Source organism: Frieseomelitta varia, unplaced genomic scaffold, assembly GCF_011392965.1.
Source record: "Frieseomelitta varia isolate USP_RPSP 00005682 unplaced genomic scaffold, Fvar_1.2 scaffold_742, whole genome shotgun sequence".
NCBI classification, from domain to species: Eukaryota; Metazoa; Arthropoda; class Insecta; order Hymenoptera; family Apidae; genus Frieseomelitta; species Frieseomelitta varia.
The window spans coordinates 441,723-467,824 of record NW_025110526.1 but is presented as its reverse complement, the minus strand read 5'-3'; the positions used below and the strand labels follow the sequence as shown (position 1 = coordinate 467,824).

The 26,102-nt window shown below is 38.5% G+C and overlaps 2 protein-coding genes across 3 annotated transcripts; both read right to left on the bottom strand.

Moving 5' to 3' along the window:
* Positions 1 to 417: 417 nt before the first annotated feature.
* Positions 418 to 2,813, bottom strand: LOC122535609 (homogentisate 1,2-dioxygenase-like). The gene is made up of 7 exons (XM_043667292.1): positions 2,781 to 2,813; positions 2,485 to 2,661; positions 2,233 to 2,419; positions 1,929 to 2,108; positions 1,628 to 1,851; positions 1,436 to 1,562; positions 418 to 905 (listed from the first exon to the last, which is right to left on the bottom strand). Exons 1-7 carry the CDS (start codon positions 2,811 to 2,813, stop codon positions 601 to 603), a joined length of 1,233 nt encoding a protein of 410 aa, XP_043523227.1. The 3' UTR covers positions 418 to 600.
* Positions 2,814 to 14,674: 11,861 nt separating this feature from the next.
* On the bottom strand, positions 14,675 to 22,885 carry LOC122535602. Of its 2 annotated transcripts, XM_043667285.1 has the most exons (4): positions 21,240 to 22,885; positions 19,244 to 19,396; positions 17,690 to 17,895; positions 14,675 to 17,451 (listed from the first exon to the last, which is right to left on the bottom strand). In XM_043667285.1, exons 1-4 carry the CDS (start codon positions 21,941 to 21,943, stop codon positions 17,330 to 17,332), a joined length of 1,185 nt encoding a protein of 394 aa, XP_043523220.1. In that variant the 5' UTR covers positions 21,944 to 22,885; the 3' UTR covers positions 14,675 to 17,329. The 2 variants fall into 2 exon arrangements, with proteins under 2 accessions (XP_043523220.1, XP_043523221.1); XM_043667286.1 differs by lacking the exon at positions 19,244 to 19,396 and having other exon boundaries at positions 21,240 to 22,003.
* Positions 22,886 to 26,102: the final 3,217 nt, after the last annotated feature.

Sequence of the window (26,102 nt, the reverse complement as noted above, 5' to 3'; positions counted from 1 at the left end):
TATTACTTCTCAATAATTTCTATATTATACCGGTGAGTTCAAAAAGAAAGCGACGAATTATTGTATACGGTTTGGTCACTCGTTATGGTCCGCAATCAGTTGCAGCGCAAAAGTGGTTAACCTCTTGCGCTGGAATGACGTGTTACGCACGTCGAGAATTTTTTGTCCTTAAATTGCTATATTTTCTCAATTTTAAGTACATTTTAAGTGTAACTCAGGCAAAACAAATAATAAATTTATTACTTCTCAATAATTTCTATATTATGCCGGCGAGTTCAAAAAGAAAGCGACGAATTATTGTATACGGTTTGGTCACTCGTTATGGTCCGCAATCAGTCCGTGGTTAAATGGATTATCATATATATGAAACGAAAGAAGGAAGAATGACTAAGGTAAGTAATGACAATTCTAACGAACGAACAAACGAAAAATCGAATCTAGTAATTACATAATTACTTGTAATCCTGTATTCTTATCATTTCGCCTCTTTTCACAAGATAGGATACGACGGAATGTAAAAACATGTAACTGGAGGGATAGGAAAAATAAGAATGCCCTTCTGAAAAGCGATATATTATTAAGCCAAGGACTGTATTCATTTCAGAACGAAAAATGTTTTTTGAGGGACTGCCAGCATTTGTAATAATCGTCGTCCAACTTGTTGGTGAGTTTGGCAGCCCAGTTGGTCACCGCCAGACTGTAAGATGTCTCAAACATGAAGGCTTGAGTCCCGTCGGCGACACGTTCGGGCTTTAGCTCGCTGTTGGAGGCAGTTTCGAAACAGGAGGCGTCCGGTCCATGTGGCGTCATAATGGAATGCAACGACGCACCGCCTGGATGAAAGCTTTCCTCCTTGGCCTCGTATCGTCCCTTTATCAAGCCCATGAACTCGCTCATACAGTTCCCTGCGGATCGAGCAGACAAATACGCGTGTAAGATCTGATGTTGTTCGACTTGAATTAACTTGAATTAACGAGAACGAGAGAGTGGGAACTAAGGGGCGAGGGAGAGGGAGCAAATGGAATCGGAGAAAGGAAAAATTACAGGTTTCGCGTGAAAAGAAACGGCAGAATGATAGCCGTGAAAGAAAAAAAGGAAGTCGATCGATATCAGCGGAGAAAACTCCGTGTTTTCACCGATATCTCGGTTATACGATTTTTGCGTTATGCGTTCTAGCATAACGAAACGTCGAACATCCAGCGTTATAGCGAAAGCAAAAGTGACTTTCGCGATTGCAACTACTTTTTGTTGTTTGTTTGTTTCTAGATCGGGATGCGAAGGAGCAAAGGGAGAAGTAGAAGAAAAGTATCGTCAATACGGATCCACAGCGGCGGCCACGTTTACGATCGCTATTTCTCGAGATTTCTCCGTCGCGTTGCAGCGGTCGTTGGTTTTTTCGCGATCTCGCCGAACAGCCGACTTTCTACGCACTTACGATGATAATAAGGCGGCCGAAAAGTGTGCTCCTGCACGGACCACCGTGGTGGGAATATCACAAAATCGGCCGCTGCTGTGCCAGCTTTCCCAGAGGGACACGTCAACACGGTGAAGATCGACGGATCCTACGGACAGAAAACATTGGATCGATACTCGTACGATCGATGAGGACGAACACTCGCGCACTTACACAATGATCGAAAGAAACCGTATTAACGGCCATGAATTTGTCGAGGTGGTACTTGAACGGGACGTAGTTCCCGTGCCAAGCAACCACGTCGAACGGGCTGTGGTCTTGCTCCGCGGCGAACAATTTGCCGTGATACTTGCAAACGACCTCGTAATCTGTTTCACGGTCCTCGTAACACGCGACCGGAGTTTGAAAATCCCTTGGATTCGCCAAGCCGTTCGCTCCTGTTCGAAGAGGGAGGAAAATCATGGCCACTGTCTATCGGACTGTCTGTTTTATCGAGTTTAGCGATCCAGTTTACCTATTGGCCCCAATTCGGGCAGCTGAAAATGGTCGTCGAACACTTCCAGGATGTAACCCCGGGATGGGCCGGACACCGCGACGTTGAATCGCATGCCTTGCTGGATCACGCATATCTCGTTCGGCTCGCAACGGATCTTGCCAAACTCCGTGGTTATCAGCAACGCGCCCAACTGAGGCACTGCGAACAACGCGGTGTTTCGTTCGATCAATCGAACGATTGTATTATTTTTGTATGTTGCAACATACCACGCGTCGATCTCGAGAACGGGGAAAAGGAGAGAAGAAGTACGTGTCGTACGCACCAATCAGAAAATCTCCGTCAGCATTGTAGAGAGCCCTGTCCCTCATTGAGGCGTTGCACAGATACACGTGAACGGCGATGCCCTGGCGGACGCGACAATCCCCCGCGCCGCATATCGTGTGCAGACCTTGGACGAAATCTACCTCGGCAGCTTGCCTGGTCGGCACGTCGAACGGTTTCCATCGTAGCTGAAAACATGGCAATCATAATAATGAAATCGACGATTTCCGAGAGAAAGAATCTTCAAGAATACCTGATTCGGCGTCGGAGCTGCAGCGTCCCACGCGTAGTCGAGACGAGGAGCGCAGTCGATCGGTACGAACGGTTTGTGCACGACCGACGGCCTGATTCGATACAACCACGAGCGCCTGTTTCGAAAGCGAGGAGCTGCGGGACGACACCAGCATGTACGTAATAAAGTCTCATTACAATTTCAAAAATTTATTACAAAGGCAAATGAAAAGACAGATAAGTGGAAATTATTACAGAATGAGACGTATGTATTTAAGTTTTTTTTTTTTTTTTTTTTTTTTGCTTCATTTAATACACCTTCATATAGGTACCATTACTAATAGTGTCCATATAGAGGTTTATTAAAAGATATAAATATACAGGGTGTCCATAAAGGCTCTTTACAATTTCAAAAATTTATTACAAATGCAAATGAAAAGACAGATAGGTAGATATTATTACAAAATGAGACGTATATATTTAAGTTTTTTTCTTTGCCTCATTTAATACATCTCTATATGGGCACCATTACTAATAATGTCCATATAGAGGTTTATTAAAAGATATAAATATACAGGGTGTCCATAAAGNAAAAAAAAAAAAAAAAAAAAAAAAAAAAATACCGGTTCAAATAAGTAAATAACATGACATTGGTATTTGAAAATTTAAGTCTTTCTTTTGAAGAATGATCGATCACACTATTGAGAAGAATGATTGATCACCTATTGTGAAAAATGCCTACGATTTATAAAATCAGTTTCGTAAACATCTTCATCAGTTTGCGCATCACTGTGATTTAAACTGAATAGAAACGGTTTCAGTTGTGGGGTTAAGTAGAAATAAAAAAAAAAAAACATATTAACATAAATAATGGACCGAGACCTGATTAATCAATGCCATCCTAGAAAATTGTTGTTGCATTTGCTTTAATCGATTTGATTTGCAACTAAATGACAATCAGCAAAACCTTCGAATAATATCCATATCCTTTAAATTATCATGTATTATATAATATCGCAATTATAGCGATACAATATAAACACATGAACAGTTTCATCATTTGTCCATTGAATGCCCGAGCCAAATAAAAACGATTTGCAAATCATTTTTTATTTAATTCATCGAGATAAAGTGGCAAATATTCGCGGCACAAAGTGTGGTTTGTTCAGCAGAATCAGAAATTATTTAAATCAGGAAATTGTTTGTAGAAATAATAAATAAAATTAAAAAATCATTTTACTTTTGAAAAAGTTACACCGACCAAATTGATTATTTGCAGAAATAAATTTAAAACGCAAAATAGAGTAAACAATCATTTTACTTTCGAAAAAGTTACACCGACCAAATTGAAATGCAATAATGGGTTTGAATAATGATTGGAGCAAGGGCGGCTCGAGTATAGGCACTGCGGAAATGCAGCACCCCCAATTTTCCTTGACATATAAATATATTTATTAACTTATCTATATTTGCTTGTAATGTTTAATTTTGTCATCAACCTACTTTGTATAAAAAGTAATAAAAATCCACTGTATTTGTAGTGTGTATGTACATTTTGAAAGTTGCAGCACCCTCACGATTTCAAGCCAATTCTGGGTTGGAATTATATGAAAGAGTGAAAACACGGCCTATTTTTATCATTTCTAACAGTAACATACATATATCAAGAAATTAAGGATCAGTTTTGGAATTTCCGGGTTCCTTAATTTCCCTTAATAAGTTAATATTAGAACTCAGTTAATACTAAGCTTTTAATACGTATTTAATACGTACGCAGAATGAACCAGCTAAATGGGATCATCCGCTAATTTTTGTTGTAAAAAGAAACTTCTAAGGACTACTTTAAAAGTAGAGCGCGTAATGCTGGAAATATATTTTTTTCCCCGATGATTATTTATTCATGAGATCTCAAAGATCATTGTTACTTTTTGTAGGAACCTGCGAGGATAATCGCGACATCTATTGATTGCTGATCGTGTGATGTGTGTGTTACGCGATAGTGTGTCTGAGTGTGATACTATCTGTGGTCACGAAGTCTGGTGCCTTCGCTTGTTTTTTTAGATCTTCGATTGATGTACTGTATCCAGAGGACACCAAGAGAGTGCAAGTAAAGATTCAGTGATTAATATCTTCGATATCTTTATTATCCCATAATTAATTTACAACAAAGGTTATGGGCCCAGGGTGGGATTAAAGTTTAAAAGATATTTGTGGATTAATCGAACCGCAAATTGTCGTTATTCACAATCAATAGAATTAGCGGCTGGAACTGGCGAGTCGACTACGTGGAGTGAAAAATTAAATCGGTAAGTCGGTGGGTTTTCACAATTACTATTTTCACTGAACTAGTAGGAAGAGCAAGTTCTAAATTTTTTACTTTGTATCTTAAAAAGAAAATAGATATTCTCGAACTATTTTCTCTCGTACTAAATAACGTATTTTTTGAAATGGCTCACGAAATGGCGGCCACCGCTACGCAACCCACGACGACGGTTAATTTTATGGGAAATAATCGATCCGAAATTAGATGGCTCTAATAATTATGCATCGTGGAAATTTCTTATGCTATAATCGACGTTCATAGGAATAGATCTTTGGGAATGCGTGACAAGTACAGGAACCGTGGATACGAATAAAGATCAAAAAGTGTTAGCGGCCATATGTCTAAACATTAAGACACATTGTCAAGTACATTTTAGACTAACCACTATCGCCAAGGATGTTTGGGCGATTCTTAATCAAGTTTATGAAGACAGAGGGTTACCACGCGTTTCGAATCTAATGCGAGCTCTTTTAAAAATTGACTAGAATGACTTTCACAATATGAATGAATATGTTGCAGAAGCACTCTCTGTATCAAAAAAATTTGCAGATGTGTTGGAAATCCTATAGAGGATAAGCTGTTAGCCGTAATCATTTTGGCGGGACTTCCTCAAGAATGCAAACCCATGGTCATGGCACTGGACAGTTCAAGGGTTCAGATCACAACGGACTTGATAACAAATAACTGTTGCTAGAAGACGTTAAAAAACAGGCTGTTTCTACAATTTCTGAAGTGACATTTGCAACGAAATCGGATTACAAACGGCCAAATAAAAGCTCTTATGAAAAACAAATAAGATGCTTTACCTGTAACGGCATAAATCACATCTCAACTCAATGCAAAAAAAGGTAAGACCTGACATTTTTGCTAATACTTTCAGAAATTCGAAAAATTCCAGCAACAAGAACTGGAGTTTAATATGCACATCATCGTCAAGTTCGAGTTAACAAAATTGGTATGTTGGCTCGAGAGCGACGAATCGAGAATGGATTCAAGACTATGAACAGAATCAGGATCAGACAATTACGGTAGCGTAATGGCTCAACAATGGAGACAATGGGAAGTGGATGTGTCGCCATAAAATTACAAGGTCAGTCCGAACACAATATTTTAAACGTCTTACACATGCCAAGTTTAAATTCGAATTTACTATCTGTAAGCGCCATGGCAAATAAAGGATATTACATGCTATTCGATGATACCAAGTGTAAAATATATCTGAGAAACGATTTTCAAGTTTTCGGAAGTCCGATAGCCACCGGTTATCTAATGAAAATGGCCTTTACAAGTTAGACACGAGTTCAAATTCAGCCTATCTTGAAACGAATGGTTCAAATAACCAAGATCTCTGGTACAAAAGACTAGGACATTTGAACGATAGATGGTATTATTACGCAAAGGGTTAGCGACTGGAGTCGATTATTCGTCAAACGACCGGTCACTCTGCGTTGCTCGTATAAATGGAAAGCAAACTAAGAAACCGTTTAGCCATGAAACTAGACAAAGGGCGAATGATTTTTTAGAATTGTTACACGCTGACCTATGCGGACCATTTAATACTCTCAGCTGATCGGAAGCCCAATATATATTCGTTCTAGTTGATGATTTTTCATCTATGACTTTTGGCTATCTGCTTAAAAAGAAAAGCGATGCATTAATGGCTTTCAAAAAATTTGTAGCTTAGGCCGAGAACGAGAAATGAAGAAAAATAAAAACAATAAAAACCGACAATGGCAATTTGTAAACGAAAATCAAAGGAATACGGCACCAAACTACAATACCCTACACACCCCGCAATAAAACGGCGTCGCAGGAAGAGCAAACAGGACAATTGTGAAAAAGGCTCGCTGTATGCTGAACCATAGTAAATTGGATTCGAGATTTTGGGGAGAGGCGGTACAAATTGCGATCTATTTGAAAAACCGATCTCCTTCCAAAGCCGTGAGAGACAAGACACTGTACAAAGCTTGGACCGGCAAAAAGGTAAACTTGTCTCACCTACGAGTCTTTGGGTGCAAAGCTTATTTACATGTACCCAAAGGAAAACGAACAAAATTTGACCCCAAAGCCCAAGAATGTATCTTCGTCGGATACTGCGCGAATTCCAAAGGATATAAATTAATAAAGATCCAAAGAATCCAAGAAAGATACTCAAAGGGAGAGACGTAATTTTACAGGGTAGCCTATGAAAAATTCGGAAGGCAACAGATTCCCTCGTACAAAAATTTAGGTACTCCACAGCGTAGTCAAGAAAATGAGAACGTAGAGTCAGAGGGAGCCGAAACAGGAGGAACTAACTTCAACGTTTCTTCACCAAGTAACGGTGCACATTCTGAATCACAAACAGACACCTCACTTAGGGTACAACTCAACGGACGAAACAACTGTTCAGATTTCGCCAGAAAACAAAAGATATCCACAAAGAGAACAGAGAATTTCCAGGTATGGTAAGACACCACGCTTTTCTAGTGATCAATCGGAATCTCGAAAGTGTAGAAGAACTTCCAATAACAAAGATCAATGGAAACTAGCAATGGACAAAGAGTATAATTCACTGTTAAGAAATCAAGTAGTGATTACCCTATCCGAAGGTAAAAGGCTAATCAAATGTAAGTGAATCTTCAAGATAAAAAAGGATGGAGATGAACTCATCCGAATTCGAGACAAGATTAGTAGCAAAGGTTTTGTTTGCAGACGTATGGTCTAGGTTTTAATCAAATTTTTTCTCCTGTTGTCAGATACTCCACTGTAAGACTATTAATATCTCTGGCAATACAAACAGGAATGCAGACTGATCATTTGGATGTAACTACTGCCTTCCTCAATGGAGAATTAAAGGAAGACATATATATGGGGCAACCAGAAGGCTACATCAGCAACGAAAACAAAGTCTGCTATGTATGGGCTTAAACAGGCTTCAAAAGTCTGGTATGACAAAGTTGATTCTGTCTTCATTAAATTAGGATTCAAGCGCGAGTAAAATATGCGTTTATCATGAGGGAATGGGTGATTCAAAAATCATTGTAGCAATTTATGTTGATGACATGTTTTTGTTCTAGCAAAAATTCTAAAGAAAGTAATTTGTTAAAACAGCAATTTGACATCAAAGATTTGGGGAAAGCAAAGTTTATATTAGGTATGAGATTAACTTATGATAAAAATAATCCATGTGTAGATCAAAAATCGTATATTGAGGAATTGTTGTATAAATTTAATCTAAATGAGCGCGTACTCCCTATGCTGCAGGAAAACGATTAGAAAAAGAAATCAAAGTCAGTGAATTTCTTAGCAAATTGCACAAGGTCAGATATATCTCACATTTTTAGCTACCTTAGTAAATTTAACAATGCTTACGGGGAACAGCAGTGGACTGCAGCTAAGAGAATATTACGATATTTCAAACACACTGTTAATTATAGACTTCGTTATCAAAAAGTAGATATGAAAATTACAAGCTACGTTGACGCAGATTTTGCGGGCGACACCATAGATAGAAAATCTTATGCAGGTTTCATATTTCTGTTAGGAAATGGTCCAATTTCGTGCTTAAGCCATTTCCAGTAGCGAGGCTGAATACATAGTTGTTTCAGAAGCATGTAGGGAAACTAAATTTTTAAAAAACTTCTTACATGAAATCATTGATCAAAATTTATGTATAAAATTATTCAATGACAATCAGGCGACTTTAACTTGGACGCTGGAACAAACTCCTTATAACAGAACCAAACATATCGACATCAAAAATCGCTTTGTACGAGAAGCGATAGATTCGTCTATTGTAGAATTACGTTATGTGTTCGAAAGAAATGATTGCCGATGTTTTTACAAAGCTGTTGCAGACTAGCAGACAAGTTTCGTTTGTCAAAGCGCTAGGATTAATTTCAAATCCAATAGTGATTAAAAGAGAGGTGTAGGAACCTGCGAGAATAATCACGACATCTATTGATTGCCGATCGTGTGATAGTGTGTCTGAGTGTGGTACTATCTGAAGTCTTGTTTTTTTAGATCTTCGACTGATGTATTATATCTGGAGGGCAGCTAAGAGAGTTCAAGTAAATATTCAGTGATTAATATCTTCGATATCTTTATTATCCCATATAAATAATTTATAGCACTCTTCTTGTAATTAATTCACATTTTTTTCTGTAAAAACGAATTCAACGGGTCATAAAACTATCTCAGTCTGATCATTTATTGAGACATTAACAATAAATTGTCTTGCGCTTGAATTTAATTAGAGTTTCTGAACTTTATGCGACTATTTTATTATACTGATTCGCACTACAGGACGATATACATTTCATCTTGATTTTCTTGCATTCTGCGCGAGTTTAGCTTTCACGCGACGCCTGAATGAACTAAAGGAAAAAATTCAAGCGATTCGCTGTATTATGAATTACTCATTAATTTATATTTGAACGTCTAAATTAGCGCGCTACGTAATTTATGACAGCGCGTGTCATACAACCACGCGATGAGGTAACGCGTGAAATTCAGAAGTTTCAATTACATGTATCCTAATAATGATCATAATAGTATAGTTCTATGCATCGCTGAATCAAGAGTTCTACAAGAATATCTAAAAGTAAATATAAATTAATGACAAAAGAATAGCAATAATCTTGAAGCCTCATAAATAAATGATCATTGAAAAAGAATATTTCCAGCATTGAGTTTGCCTCTTAAAATAGTGCAATTTTGTGTTAAGAAGTTTTTTTTGTACAGCAAAATATAGCGGAGATATTTGGATGATCCCTGATTTAGCTTGTATATGTACATATTTAATACGTATAAATTATAGTTGGCTTCGAAACCCAAAAAAGTTTTGATTTTCAAGAATCCGGAATTTCGTACTTTTTTTCCTTGGCTCGAAACTCTCGATAACTAAGAAAACAAACGAACAAAGAATCGTTTGCAGCGTGAACGAAGAAAGTTTGATTCGTGTGTATGTTTGAGTATTTAGTGCGACAACCGGTTTTGGTTTTTTTCAGCCTTTGGAAGATTTCGCGTGTGTTCTTAAAGAATCTTAATATTTTTGCATGTTTGTTTGTTATGTCCTTGTTTTTATATTGTTCAACTGTGGCAAGTAAAGATTTATGTATAGGAAGTGTTAATTCCAGTTCGAAAACAACGAATTCCTTTCAAGGTTCCACGTGTTTCAAAACCTTGCGAAGATTCGTATTCGAGAATTTGAAAATTAACTCATCCTTAATAGAAATCACTGTAATTTAAATTCGAATAATCAAAATAAATTTATCACGCTTCTGTCTAAAACAGAAATAAATATTAATTTTGACAAAAAATATCCGTATTTTTCGAGTAAGCGATAGAAAGTCTACGTCTAGCGTTAATATATACCGATCAAGCGAATGAAAATAGACTTGAGACATTTACATTTTAGAACAGCTATTTCAGAAAATATCATTAAATGCCATTAAGAAAAAATAGCTTTATAAATTGTATTTAAAATCGAATTAATTTCCGAGATAAACTTTCAACGAAATCAATATTCAAATGAATTATACTTGATAATGGTATTAACAAATAAAATCTCTTTGTTGCATAAAATTAAAAAAAATCATTTCTCTATATATTTGAAAAATCATTCTCTTTTTACGACTTTTTTTTATGGGTTTGTTGAAATCTCGTTTATAAAATAAGGAACATTTAAAGGATAAGAAAAAATGAAATTTAAAATACGAACATTTCCATCGGCTACTGTCTACTTGAACAATGGAACTGTTTATTTTATCATTATTGGCAATTCTCGGAACATACATTGAACGCAGCGTCAGGTTTTCGAACAAACACAATGTTTGTTAATTGAAATAATAAGTCACGCCTCACATTATCTTCCTTCAAATGAAATATTCATCAACTAAGCAACTCACTGATAAATAAGAAAAAAAGAAAAAAAAAAGTATTTTCGATGAACGTTGAAGTTTCGAAAGAAATTACTGTCGTTAGATATTTACGTCAAAAATGCTAGATCGTTAAATTAATCATTACATTCGACAAAAAAAAAAAAAAGCATCTGATTAGCAAGAAAAATTCATTATTAATATAGTAAAAATTCCGTTTACATAAACTTGCCGAAGGACACGTTTGCGTAACTAGTTGTATAAATTCAAGTGAGTACGATTCACTTGATCGAGTATTGACTAAAATCGAGTATCGATCAAATAAATGGAGTTGACACAAAGGATTCAGAACATGAGCTGCACATGTAGACGAGGTCGGAAATAGAATTTTAATTTGAAGCTAGAAAAATAAAATGATTCAATCAGAATCTTTCCCCTTTCGAATTCGACGATTAATTGAACCTGGGCGAAAAAACTGGAATTCAATTTACAATTCTTTATCAAATTTTCATGTACCAATAATATACATTGATTATAATTGATGCAGAGGATAAATCCTTTTATTCTGCCACCAACGTATTAACAACATTATGTATAATGCGGTGTGATGCAAATGAGAATTACGCCAAAAGATAAATATTCTTCATCGAAATTTATGATCATGCCGGTAAAAAAGTAACGTTCGAGTCTTGACGTTATTGCTTTTAACATGCGCATGTTGAACGATTTTCTTTTTTTCCAAGCTCAATTAAACTTGTAATGGATGGTAGTTAATTTTGTTAACGTCATTTATACAAAATTATTTAATAACGATTTTTTTTTTCCAAGCTCGATTAAACTAGTAATTAGTAACAATTAATTCGTCGTATACGTCATTTATATAAAATTATTTCATTAGAATTATTCATTGGAGAATGGAAAATGAAATCTGTAGGAAAACGAGAAAAATGAATTCGACCTCAACGCGAAGAAAAGAAATGACGAACGAGCCTTTCACGAGTAACTAAGTTACATATTTCTGCTGCACGTTTCATCCTCTATTACGATGGTACGGATCAACGTTCGTTTTCATTTAGACGTAACAGACGCGAATCGCATAGGTCGTGAAAGCGCTCGCATAACATTTAGAATAAAATGTGTGTGTACGAACGGATGTTAAGTCAGAGCTGTGGATTTGTCCACAGTAGAGAAAGTAAGCAATTTCCTCTTCCTGGTTCGCGTAGATCAATTTTTTTCCAACACGTTCATTGATAAGCCGACTCGAAATTCCATATTATTTACTTCTCATGCTACACACGTGTAATAGGAACCTTGCCGAGAGAGTAACACAGATTGAAATGTAGATGTTGAGATTTAACGCTAGAACTACCGACGTACTTAAGAATAATACGCGTAAAACTTGTATCAAAGGAATGAAAAAACAATTTTTAATACCATAAAAGACACAAACTTTCATTTGTATATTTTACGAAAAATACATTGAAATTTCCAAAAGTACTTCGATTTACGTTTGCAAAGTCTCTGCGAGATGTATGTTACTTTGACCGCTGTGGCAGTTCTAGCGTTAAAATTACCTTGAACCTCGAGTAACAGAACGTCTTCTCTCTCATCTTCTTTTGTCACTGTTATCGGGCCTCACATTTTTGAAATTTTTAGTCAAAGTATAATATTGACTTTCAGTCAAGGACAATAACCTTGATGCTTGATATATTTCAAAATCTGTATGCCTTCAGGCGCTTTTGAATGAAATTGGAAAACGTACCTGTTAATTACACGCAGCCGTTCCAGTCTAGTATGCGTCTAATATGAAAATAATTTAATAACTTTTTAATCGTTGCTCGATTCGTGCGTTCGCCGGCATAGTTCGGGTATAATGCTTGAGAATTATCTCGACGTATCCGCGTACTATAGAATAGAAGAGAAATGACGCAAGGAGAAAATGGCCTGGAAGAAAGAACGTCGATACCTTCTGATTTTCAAAGTATTATTATCAGCACATGATAGTTTCGTATCCCATCTCACAAAGGATCAGACCAAACGTCAACAATTATAAATAAGAAACAAAAAAGAAAAAAAAAAAGAGAAGAAAAAAAGAAAAATGAACGGACCTTACAAGCCGCCGGAGAGCCGCATTTCTCACGGCGTTTTAGAAGCCAGTTTATTAATTAAAAAGTAGTATCATTCGTGTAATGCACCCGGTCCTTCGATTTCCGCGAATTATCCGTTTCATGTGGTTGATTTTTTTTCGTGTAAAAACAGTTCGGGATAAATTATGAAAAGATTTATTTCACACATTTTCATAAAAAAAAAAAAAAAAAAAAGTAAGTATTCTTGATACTTAGACGAGCCGAGCCTATTGTAAGAGTATGTACCACTAACGAAAAAGAAAAAAATCGCGTAAATCGAGGAACGGGTGTACATCATTCGTAATACAGAGGCGATAACGAGTAATCGTTACAATGTTACAAAATATCACAACGTTAGTGTCTGCCGAGTGTTTTGGAGTCGAGTCGACTCTTAAAAAAAAAAAAAAAAATAAATAAACACGGAAGAAAAAAAAAAGAAACAAGACGATTAAAGGGGAAAGAGGAAAGAACATAAAGAAAGAAACGAAGGAATGTAATTTGTTTTTTGAACCGCAAGTTCCGACTGTTCATTGATCACGCGATTTAATACGCAAGAGATACGCCTTTTATCCTTAAATGGTCGGAGTATTAAGATTTCGACAGGTCAAAAAAAAACGAGCGTTCATCCTTTTCACGATTTACATATCTCTGGAAGCATGAAGACCAATGTCACGTTACAAAACCTGACACCGAGCTAATGAAACACATTACAGACACGCGTTCTTACGAAAAACTAGTCCTTCGAATTCGAACTCTTCTTCTTCGCAGAGAGGAACATAATGTGAGCCACGCCGGTTCCCAACATGATTTACAATTAGACCTCGACACACCTTGGCCAACGACACAACGGGAGAACAAACGAATCGCGCGAACTTCGAGGTGAACGACGTTGTGCTCGTTTTCAGTTCGTACGGTCGTGGCAGGGATTTTCGTTTGAAGGAATAAACTAAATGAATCAATAACTGAAATATGCGTACAATTATGGGGAATTGCGAGGTCATCGAAAGTACACACGTCGTTTTTAAATAAAAAAAAGTTTCTTTACACATCGACGTACGTTGAAAAAATAGCGAACGACGCGCATCGATCGATGACATCGTCTGTTCCTCCCCCACGAAAAGTAAAACGCGAAACTCAGGATCAGCACGATGCAATCATATGAAAATTAAGCAAGTATTAGGAGAACTCTGTGATAACAGGAAGAAAAAAAAGAGAAAAGAAATAGTGGAGCATAAACGATAGAGTTGCGAAGGCTCAATTATTAATTTCATTCGCCGAAACGACGACTCGGTGTCACTTTTAGTTGTATAATTTCTTGTACCTAGTGTTGTTCGAGGTTTAATCGGCAAATATGGGTCGCGAAGTAATATTAGGTAATTATTAAGTAATACACCAGCATACACTTTCTGTAACGCTCGTAAAATATTGCCATTCAACATTATTTCGATAGAACCGAAAATAATTCACAGGTTTACAATTTCAAAATGGCTGCGAATAATGGAGTTAAACAGAGAACTGGAGGATGAGAATTATTAAATTATTATTATTAAATAGGTTCGAAGTCTGAAGCTTGTATAAAACATAGACCTGAAACAAAGACAGACTTTTCCTTTTTTTTTTTTACCGGAGCGAACTACTTTTTTGGTTTTTGCGCGCACAATTACTAGCCTCGCGTTTGTCTCGGTCATTATTTTTGATGTTTCATTTCAATTTGTTAATCTAAATATTTGCAGAATAGAGGACAGGTCGCAGACGTCAAGGAGTAAAAAGCAACGTTTGCATTCTTCTCCATATTCATATTCTTTTTCATATTATCGCGTGGTTATTTTTCTTTTAGCTGTTTGTTCGTTCGCTCTTGTATCACTGGAAGTATATTTTTTCCTGTCTTCTCTCTCTCTCTCTCTCTCTCTCTCTCTCTCTCTCTCTCTCTCTCTCTCTTTATGAATCTCATTCACACTCACATATTCAGGCACGCTTATATACACAGAACGTTATCGTCTTCTCGCTTGTTTTGTCATTTTCATTCGCAGGTGACGTGCGACAAACTTTCGTCGGCGCTGTCCGATACGCTAGCAATTACAGGTAATTTGAGTAATTGAGGGAGAGAACGTATATATACAACACCAGCCATTTACCTACGTAACAGTTACTACCATTCTATATACAACGAATCACTAACACGGTCGCCGATTGCAACAAGAGGCCAAAATACCGCTCTACCTTGGATTTTAGTCGAATCCTTTTTCATCGTTTCGTTACGGCGTACAAAATTTAAAAAAGAAAAAAAAAAAGAAAAAGAAAAAAACTCAACGCAGAACAAAATAGAATTTAATATATCGACTATTTTTTTTTTCTTTATAGATTGGATTCGGTTAAGTTTCACTTTAACAAAAAGATCGTCACAATCGCAAGGATATGTCAGCAGAATTCACTATGATCGTAATGATACATCTTTTGGCAAATATCTTGGAAACTGTTCGTTTGAATAACCTTTATTCTTGATTTTAGCGATTCAAAATAAGCCGATGTGTGAAGAATGTCTCATTTGGGGAAGAATCTCATGTGGGAAGAATGTCTTATTCACACTATATTGAAGTAATTTTTATCTTTTGTTCATAATTTGCAGTTGCTTTCTGTGTTCTGTACATTAAAATAAGATAATTCAGAAAAAATTCTGATACAACTTGCGAAAAGAAGCTGATAAATTACGCCATTTCTTTTTTCATATATTATAAAAAAGCGATTAAACAATCCAATCTCATCAAAATCCAAGGCGAAGCGGCGTTTTGAGAAGCTCGGCCACCAGAAAACCGAAAAATTGAAGACGAGTTTCTTTGTTTTTCTCGTTTTTTGTCTTCCTTCCTTTCGTCTTCTCCCTGTTTCTTCTCTTCGTGTTTCTGGTTTCACGGGAATAGTGGAAAGGGTACGAGGGCGAGAATGCGATAATTAGAGTAATATCACGGAAAAATGTCCAGCCTCGAAAAAATTAAATAATGTGGCACTTGGTGAACCTTGTTTCACCGATTCGCGATCTCATAAAACGGAGCTTTCTCTCACAGGAGGAAACAGCAATTCGATCTGTATCCAAAAGAATAACATTCTCTCTCTCTCTCTCTCTCTCTCTCTCACACGTACGCACATGTATACGCACACATACACAAACGATCACGGAAACAAAAAAAAAAAAAAAAAAAAAAAAAGAAGAAGGAGCCAGAGTAAAGGCTAATAATACAAAGGATCGTGATAAAATTCAGTTCGCGAACAATATATTAGACGGAAATACTATAAAGTGGAGTTATAAATCGTAGAATAAAAATAAATACATTATCGAAACGCCGACGGAGACATTTGACACGAGTCCGGGTCGGCCCGAGCGAACTAACTGAACAACCGAACGATAGAACGCTATATACATGAGTAATACGTGTGTATTAAACGCTTGTACCTTAAACGATAGCAAAACAGGACGAGAAAGAGAAGCACAGTCGAAACGGGGTCGTTTGAAACAATGTTTTTTTGTACGTTAGAGCGCGCTCGAGACTCGTCTCATCTCTTGCTTTATCCCGTTTTGTCGAACGTTCGTCCGACGTCGACTCCACTCGAGGATCGAGACGAACGAACGTGCCTCGGTCCACTTTATAGTAACTGCACAGTAGTCGTTCACATGGACAACAAAGGAACCGTGAACACAGGTAGAAAAAAAAAAAGCGTTGATGCACGTACTGAGCGCCGATCGCGCTTCGTCATCTCTCTCTCTTTCTCTCTCTTTCTCGCGCTTTTTAACATGTAATCTCTGGTCAGAACTTTGTCTTTTTTCGTTATTTATAAACAATGCCTCCTGATTTGTTCTTGAAGCACGGTCGACGAGAAAGAAAGTAACAATGATAAAAGAAGGAAAAAAAAAAAAAAAAAAAACAAGAAGAAGAAATGATTTTGTATTGTGCTTCGACTTCGCGGAAGAAAATACGCGGTTTCATGGTTGAATTAGTGTGCACCCCTCGGTCGGTTTCGATCAACGAAGCGTCAACTAGACAACTCCCTTCGCTTGAAGCGTTTCGGTGCGTGTGTTGCGTCTCTAATTGCCACGGGACCACGGAGTCGAATTCTGGAGATCGAGCGAATTCAATTTGGCCCTCCCTCGTCCCACTTCCCCTTACAATTTATAAATTATTTCGCGAGCTGCGCCGCGGTTCAACGAAGACTGCCGCGCCGAACAATTCGACATATCAAAAAGGAAAACAAAATTTAGCAACGTTTTGAGCGTAAATGACAATGATCGATTCGGTTCGCGTACGAGAAGCGTGAAGCACCGAACGCCGGAAGGACAGTTAGGCAACTGAAATGAATAATTTAGGTAGGAGATCGAGGTGCACTGGGCGTTCGTTTATCCTCGCCGTGTTTCTTCACCGTCCTCTCGACGATTCCCTCGTCCAGTGTCGTTGTTCTCGCAAACTACCGGGGCTCGTAGGCCTCGTAGACGAGCTCTGGCACCAGGGCCAACGAGAACGTGGCGCTGGTCTGTCTTGCGTACTGTCTTCTCGTCGCGATAGCTTCGTGTTACCTATTATTCTCCTCCATCACCACCTGCTTGAACACACCGGCGGGCATCTGGCTTTTGATTTCGTGGCTGCCAAGCGCGGTCGTCCCGTCTTTCGCTATGAATAGCTGAAGTCCAGTCGCTGTAATTAGATAATTAGATACGAAAAACCGATAATTAGAAACGTTGAAATAGCTATCATTATGTAAATAAACTGAGATTAGCTACAAATTGCGCTTCTCGCGTCATAAAAATAATGACGTTTAATTGACTGTTCGCGACATGCCGTTTATTTCGTTTCAAATATAGCACGACAAAAAAAAAAAAAAAAAAGAGAGAGAGAGGGAGAGAAAGAAGAAAATTGTGCAAGAACAACGTACTTTCAGAGCTCTCAAGATCGGTTTGCTCCAAATTCGTTGCTTTGATCAGTTCGTCGATCAGAGAATCCGGGTTTGGCCTGGTCACCTCGACCCTGCACAAGATTGGATTTCCTGTGCCATCTTCGGCCTTTTTCCTGCGCTCCAGCGCGGCTTTCGCCCGGTCCAGAGATCCCGTCTCGCTCAAACCCGAGCCTCCGGAAGGATTTCTACGCAAAAGACGAGCCAACGATAACGACGTATTATTATTCTCTCGTATTTCCTCGTTGAAATCTCTGCTTTTTTTTCAAGCACTGGCGCGAAATACCCACATCTTCTGTCGTTTTCCTTTCCTCTCCTCGTAAAATTTCCAAGAAACGCGACGAACGAGAGGCTCGGTCGTTTAGAAATTAAAATTAAGGAGAAGAAGAGAAAAAGAATTCTGTTCAACTTTGACAAGTATCTATAATTGTTTGCAAGAAATTTTGGGATCCTTGGATTCTCCTCGTATTTCGTAATATGGCGGATTCCGGGCCAGCGCTCCTTCTTCATTACAGAATCATTGAAAATGTTCGATTTTTCACCGCACACCACGTGCAAAAACACATCGTTCGATACAAAGATCAAAGAACACCAGACACAGCTGCTGTTGCTATGACGCTAACGAAATGAACGCAAAGGTCAAAAGCGAGAGAGTCTGGCTTTTGGACGCGTTACAAAAATGACAGAGATGATTTGGGAGGACGAAGCAAGCGAAACAAAGGTGCACAACCAAAGCGGCAAGATCTCCAATTTCTTTTACGACCGACCGTGTTATATATGCTTGGGTATATATGCTGGGTTCGCATGCAACAAGCTAATTGCCATGACGATCGAATTGAACCCCAGCCCTGTCCAAATTTAACTGACGTTTACTTCCTTTTTTTTTTTTCTGTAGAATATGACAATTTCAAATATCATATTTGTTGCGAGATTGGAAGCTTAATTACGGACAGATCTGAGTTACTCAAATGTTCGAGGCTTTTTGTGCTGTGTACCTCCTCCTCAACATTTTTTTCTTAATAGTATTTTAATCCTAGCAAAACTACATGGCAATTGCACGTTAGTACTTATTAACAGCCAGTAAATATCATGGTGACTGAAGCTTTTTACACGGGCACGTGGAAACATTAGCACAATTCATTTTACATATTTTTTTCTTTCAATCAACATTCAGAATGACTCTCCGTTTTAAGAAGACTTTGAATTATCATTGCTTATTACGCCTTGTTTAGCGATGACAAAACTCGACTCTAAGATCATCCTGTGACATTGATTAATTGCATGGAATAACATTTCAACAACATTAGTAACAGTCGCCGTCGTGTGAAATGAAGCAGGGAGGAGGGAAACTCCAATTCCGAGTTGACGTCATTTGCATCCACGTATCCGCGAACTGCGTCACAAGAACAAAGAAGTGAAAAAGAAACGGAAACAAGAAAAAAAGAGAGAAAGAGAAAGAGAGAGAGAGAGAGAGAGAGAGACACGAGACAAGAAAAGTGGAAAAAGAAGAGAATTAAGACGAAAGCATGGACTGACGGTGGGGTTATGCTGTTTCGGTGCTGGGAGCTCGGTGGAGCAACTTCCGGAACCCCTAAGGAAGACTCCTCGGAGTCCGCTGGGCTGGTGGCGACCGTAGCCAGCTTGCCCCCCGCCCCGTCCAGCAACTTCCGGTGACTTCCGCCAATACCCCTGCAAGGATTCACAAAGCCATCCAAACTGGAAGAAAAGCTACACCACCTCCTCTCCACCGCTTCCTGTTTCTTTCGCCTATTCTCTATTTCCTCTGCGTGCTTTTTTCCCCTCGTACGTATGCAGACACTTTGACAGCTCGAGCTTTCGTTCGAAAATTGTTAAAAGCCAGAGATTAGATCAGCAGGTTAGATCAACTTTGATCGCAGGGTCTCGTTTCAACCTCTTGCGTCCCAAATTGCATACATTTTCGCAGTTTTCAGTATATTTAAACGTAACCCAGGCAAAACAAATGACAAGTTTCTTGCTTCTTAATAATTTTCCTATCCGACGAGTTCGAAGGAGAAAGGAAATCGACGAATTATTTCACTCGTTCGTGGTCCGCGAACTTCGTTGCCAGCGCAAGGGGTTAAAAGCAGACCAAGTCGAAAGTAATGTAGGCGGGCTGTGAAAGTGTCCGGCGAAATGCATCTTCAATAGCCTGACGAGATTGACTGATAGCTCAAGATCGTCTAAAAATGGATCATTTATGGCACTTTTCCATAACAAAGAGGAGAGACCTTGAGCGACCAATTGCTCGTTCGTTATGTAACTATCTATATCGTACGTAAACTCTTTACACACGCTTTAACTGACCAGTCTCTTGAATGCATTCCGTTAACATTCATTCCTTTTTTTTTACTTTTTACATGTAATTTATAAAAACTGAAATTCAGAAATTTCAATTCGAATATCAGCGTTGAAAAATCCACTTAACGAAACGCACGTTTTTTTTTTTTTTTTTTGTTATAATTCAAATACAGTTGCTGTTTGATGAATTTTCTCGCGAGAGAGATTAGGATTATTCAACATTAAATGAAACGATAGCGCGTTATTCGAATTAACAAATAAGCGCAGCGTATGATTTGTTTACAGTCGCTTTTTGAAAATTTATCAAATTTTCAACACTAGAGCTACCGAAGTGGCCAAAATGACTAATTCATAATTTTTTTTTTTTTTTTTAGATATATCACAGATGCAAAACTGTGTATTTTTATAGGTTTAAATGATTTTTTATAAAATACATGAATAAAAGTTTATTCTATTGTATTTCTATTTTTGTCACTTTAATATCCCTGATGAAAATTCTATGCTTTAGTCTCTGGTAGTTCTAGCGTTAAACGGGAACGATAGTTCCGAATTGTCGAATTTTAGCGTCTCTAACAGGAAAACTCGCGTAACGAAGCAAAACGGTAAGCCAGAGTGCAAAACGTCCGCAGCGAGTGTGTCTGTTCTGTTTGTCTAATTTTTATTAGTCGCATGTCAAAAACCGTGTCGACGCGTTTGAAACGTCTGTGGCGTTGAGCGTCGTTAATTTCAAGCATCGTTTTGAGGAAACACAAAAGTGTAACAGAAAAAAAAAAAACAAAAAAAAAAACAAATACATTAAAAACACACGACGTGTGGATAGAACAAACATAAAAATTAAAACGAGTTACGAAAAAAGAAAAAAACGAAAGGGAAGAACCAATTTTCAACTCGACAGAAATTTTAACAAGTCGCATCGATTTTTCGAACAACAGAGCATTGTGTCATCCTACGATACGATACGATACATCGTCGGTATAAAACAATATTTGTATTCCGAGAAATCGAGACCACGCACTTTGCTACTGCTTCCACAAAACCTACCGGCAACGCTACGGCAGTTAACGCAGAACAAAGAGCAGGGAGAGAATAACAGATCGAACGTACAAATCATCAAACAGAAAAAGGACTCGGGGATTTAATTAAAAAAAAAAAAAAAAAAAAAAAAAAGAAAAGACAATCATAAAAGAAAAAGTCGCTGATGAATGAAACCTACCTGAGGGTCTGAGCGGTCGTCGCGGAACGTAGCGAGGCTCTGGGGTTATCGGGCCTATGAAGAGGATCGGGAGAGGATACGGCTCTGGCCTGGTCGGCTAGTCGTAAAACCGGACTGATTTTACCTTTCTCGATACAATCGCAGGTTTTCGAAATGCTTCTCCAACCTGGCTGACCGATTCTCGGCTTCACAGTCGACGCAACCACGTTGTTCTGTTGCCCGTCGTCCCGATCGTTCGTCAAATTCGCCGCGTTACGGTCGTTTCGCGCGTCGAAGCTGTTCCTTTCGAAATTTTTTCGTAAGTGTCGCGGCACATCCTGCGGCCCGGGCACTTTAAACAGACCAACGTCGTTGCCCACATCTTCGTTGACGCGGCTCATCATATTGCTCGAGCCGACGCCATTTTTCGATTGATTCATTTCATTTTGATCGTTTAACGCGGCAACGACTGCTACGCTCGATCTCAGAGAATTTCGCGTGATCGATGTTCTCTCGCGCGACGAAAGAGGACTGGACGCTGACCAGAACCGATTACGTGGGTCCAGCAGCATCAGGGAAGACGAGGATGGAAACTCGGAGTCGAGAGAGGTCTCGGGTCTGGCAGGCTGCTGGTTTGAGGATTTTTGGGAGACATTGGGAATACGTGGAGCCCATACCGGCCAGGAGGGTGACCTATAAAGATCACAACACAAATATTCAAGCATGCAAAAATAATAATAAACTCATATACGGTAAGATGGAAATGGGAAGATATGACAGATGTAAAAAAAAATATATATATATATAGGAAAAGAGAATCCAGAGTTTTAAGAAAGTGAAAAAAGAGAAGAAAACGAAAAAAAAATGGGGAAAAGAAATCTATTGTTTTCCTCGTAAATCGTTATTGATGCCTTCTTGTTAACAACCGTTCAACGAACACGTGTTGGATAATAAGTGTCCAAGTAATAAGTTCGATAGCATAGAAAGAATTAGTACACAAAGTTAGTGTACGTGTTTAGGTTTCTTTCGCAAAGAGAAACTTCTAGGAAGTTACCGATAATGATGTTTAAAAAAATTCGATAATAAAATAGAGGCGTAGGCATAATAGTTCGAAAGCGAAATCATAAGCGCGACTGCATGGTATTTAGTAGCACGCGACTAGAAATTGTTAATAAGTGTTATACGACGATATTATTTCGTTATATCTTCTATCGGAGAAGATGCCTCGCGAGTCATATAACTCACACAAGCAACTGTATTCTTCTTATTTAATCCCTTATATAAGATACCATGCTTACTTATCGTCCAAGTAAAACCACGAGAGTTAGGAACACGCTGATTATGAGAATGTTTATTGAATATCAAGAAAAAAGTTTTCATAGTAATTACCAAAAAAAAAAAAATCTTTTTTCTTTTAAAGATTGACAGAGTGAAAATACTTTTGAAGATGAGTAGGATAGTGTAAAAAACGATATTAATGAGACGCGGAAAATTTTTGTTACAGAAAGAACCGAGAAGAGAACTCTGGATGTTAATTAGAATTTAATTTCTCTTTCGACTTGAAATTCCCGAATCTAACTTGAATCTTCGTTACCCGAAAAAAGAGTTTTTTTTTTTTTTTCTTTTTTTTTTTTTTTTTTTATTGAACTTGATTTTTTTTTTATATTTTTCTTCTTTTCCATCTGGTTGTTAGTTTGATCGGCGCGTTAGCTTCCTCATCCTACGCGGTGAGTAACGTGATTTGAGAGATACGTTTAGGGGCAAACGAACGGTGTCGCTTGCTACGAGTCGTAAAACTATCGTGTCGTAAAAAACAGACATTTCGGAATGGAATTTTGATGGAGAGATCAAATGTCGCAACTACCGTTTCTTCAGACTCGATGCTAAAAGAAATTCGTAACCGTCAGTTTTACTCGAAACGAAAGTAAGTCTCGCGAACTCGTAATTGCAATCAACGCATTTTACGCCTATGACAAGTACCTATGTCGTTTCCTTTTAACGTGGAAGTATCACCTCGGTTACGTACAGAAGAATCTCGACTGCGAAGTCGAGTTGCGTCTAATTGAAATCATCCAGTCGCGTACTCGTGGTTCTTGTAGAAAAATTTCAAGTTGACAGAGGGGGAGGGGAGGGAGGATAGCTCGAAGATTTTATAACGGTTCGACTGGCGCACAGTCGTTCCTCATCACGAGGATGGTTCCGTGGAACTATCGTCGTTGGAACGCTATGACGCGAGTGAAAAAGCCGGGTCGCGTGAACGTTCACGGAAACGGAGAAAAACGGGGAGGGAACAGATTCTCAGAGGATCGTAGATGAACGACGATGATAAAAGGATAGAAAAACGAACAGCGCGACATCGTTACGATCGTAGGTTATCGTACCATAATCGAGAAGCTTTGCTATACGTTACGCAACCGGGGAGAACAAGCAAGGAGGAAGGCTGTTTCTAGGTGATGCCACGAAACTAACGTTTGTTCGACGCAGACGTATACCGCGCCATGCAGTCAGAAACAGATATACGATCCAATAAAATGACGTAAATGAACGTATAACGTAGCGGCGAGTGATTTATGCAGCAAAATTCGTCGCGTTGGCTTTTACTCGGCTCTCAACCAGCGTTCGAAAATTTTACGTCGTCGCCTGGAATATATGCTTGATATCAACCTATCGAGGTTGAATTGAGATTGTGTTCATGGACACGTGAAATCTGTTAACTGCTTTTAGCTCTGAAAAGTATTAGTATTAATTCTGATGCAAAATAAAAAGACAGGAGACCGATAAAAGTTAGTTGAATTAAAAATCAGGGGGTATAATTCTCAATTACAATATTCCAGGGTTGAGACTTTCTCCCATCGTACGTTCGCGAGATTTAATTAATCATGAAACTTCTCACTCGTCTCGCTCGTCACATCTTCCCCGCGTGCTTGCACCTTTCGCACAATCAAGAAGCGAAGTAACGCCTCGTGAAACCCTCCCTATCTCCCCACGCGAGCGAACATTACGCAACTCTTCATCCATGCGATTTATTCGTGGCGATGATCCGCGCCAGGCGTTTCCATCCATCGTTATATCTAGAACGACCTTTTTTTTTTTTATCGCTCTACCAAGTATCGCACTTCGAGAAGATTCTGAAATGCAACAACAATTCTCACTTGAGATGGATCTCAATCGAACTTGCGACACATATATTTCGAGGAATTCCTCTCGGAAGATAGACGGAAATGAAAAATGCTCGGGGACACGGCGGAGCGCGGCATTGTGTAGCCAGTAACGTGAAACCTTACACAGAGGCTCAAGCTCGCGAGCATAACACCGGCGGGTCTTTCGCGTGTAACGCATGGCACGAGTCTCGAGAACGAGCGTGATAAACATGTCAGCGTGACTGGACCCCCTGTAGAGGGCCGGAGAGGAGGGCCAAGCGAGTTTGATGCCCCGTTTTACCTGTTTCCCTCGAGCTATCCCGCGAATCGGGCGATATCGGGCTTGCTTTCCAGAGAATTTTCGCTCTCTTCTCCCCCGGCCTGTTTGCGAAATTCTTTTCTACACCTGTCCGCGCGAGGTCTTCGTTCTCACGATAGTTACCTTCGAATCTTTTCGGCTGTTTCGGGAGTTTTGGATAATTTCGAAGCTTTTGTCGTCAAGGAAGAAACAATTTGGGCGAGTACGAAGATGGACATTCAAAAATATTTAATATTAATATTTAATAAAAATATTTAAAATATTTAATATTAATATTTGACATTAGATATATTTATAAGAGATATTTTAAAATATCGTTAACGAGGGAAAACGTAAAAAATAAACCGGGATAGAAATGTCTTTTTTTTTTTTAAGACACTTCGACCTTTTGCAAGTAATCTAATAATTTCTTCGCGATTCTTTTCAAAAGAAGTCTGAACGATATATTTCTGAGATAATGGTGTGCGTCGTTGTGTAATACTGTTTTGACTCGGATATTTATCATGAAAGAGTCAATTGTTGGAAAGGGGAGGGTCGAAGGACGACAGATGGTGACCGTGTCAGTCGTTGCGGCATTTTCGCCAAAAATCACCGAATCATTTCCGGCGTCGAGGCGAGGCCAAAATATCCGACACTCGTCTCGCCTATCATTCTTTCCCAAGTTAACGACTTTAATCGGTCCTTGAAGAGCAGTCAGGCGCCTGTACCTCTCGTAAATTGCGGTTCAATTCGCGGTAACATTAAGAGCAATTTTAATTATGTTGGATGAGTAGTGCCGTCGTCATCAATAACCTAACTGATTTGTAAATACTGTAAGCGTGAATAATGAACAAGAATAAAAAAGAAACAAACATCGTATCGTGTATAATTGTTTCGAAATTAATTGAAATCCATTGCAGAAAACATATTTACGAATATTAAATAGCAACTAATTACCATGCGATTATTTTCAAAGCAATGGAAGAACCTTTACGAAAGTAATAATTCTCATTAAGAGGTCGCTGGTAAATTATCCTATCCGAACATTCGTCCTACTGAATAAATAGCAGAATTTCGTAATAGAGTGACGCTCGATCCGTCCTCAACTATTTTCTCGTCTTCTCTCCGGTTTTAAGCGCCACGTCGTAAGATAGATGCTTCCGGGAAACGGAGCAGAGTCAGAATTCAGTCAAAGCACGACTATCTGTATGGTCCAGATGTTCGGGAGTCTTCAGTCAATGGCCCGTGAGCCGGCAGACGACGCAGATAAGCCTTAACAGCGATTCGCTTCCGAGATAACCGCTTTGCTCGTTTCTAATCCCTCGTGAATACTTTGAGTTATTGTCGCCATCTTCGTGAATCCGTCGGACGATTTCTGCAAAAAGAAAGGCCTAGAATTATTGTTGCTGTTCATCGTACGATTCTATACTGTGAAATTATCATTTC

What these genes read in the sequence shown, in the direction of transcription:
- LOC122535609 (XM_043667292.1), bottom strand. Translation starts at nt 2,813, where the DNA reads ATGGACACTATTAGTAATGGTACCTATATGAAG. An exon ending in GTAATGGTACCTATATGAAG is followed by an intron (nt 2,662 to 2,780) that starts GTGTATTAAATG and finishes AATTTTTGAAAT; the next exon opens with TGTAATGAGACTTTATTACG. An exon ending in TGACGGAGATTTTCTGATTG is followed by an intron (nt 2,109 to 2,232) that starts GTGCGTACGACA and finishes CGTTGTTCGCAG; the next exon opens with TGCCTCAGTTGGGCGCGTTG.
- LOC122535602 (XM_043667285.1), bottom strand. Translation starts at nt 21,943, where the DNA reads ATGCTTGAATATTTGTGTTGTGATCTTTATAGGTCACCCTCCTGGCCG. An exon ending in CGAAACAGCATAACCCCACC is followed by an intron (nt 17,896 to 19,243) that starts GTCAGTCCATGC and finishes TCTTTTGCGTAG; the next exon opens with AAATCCTTCCGGAGGCTCGG. An exon ending in CGATCTTGAGAGCTCTGAAA is followed by an intron (nt 17,452 to 17,689) that starts GTACGTTGTTCT and finishes ATCTAATTACAG; the next exon opens with CGACTGGACTTCAGCTATTC.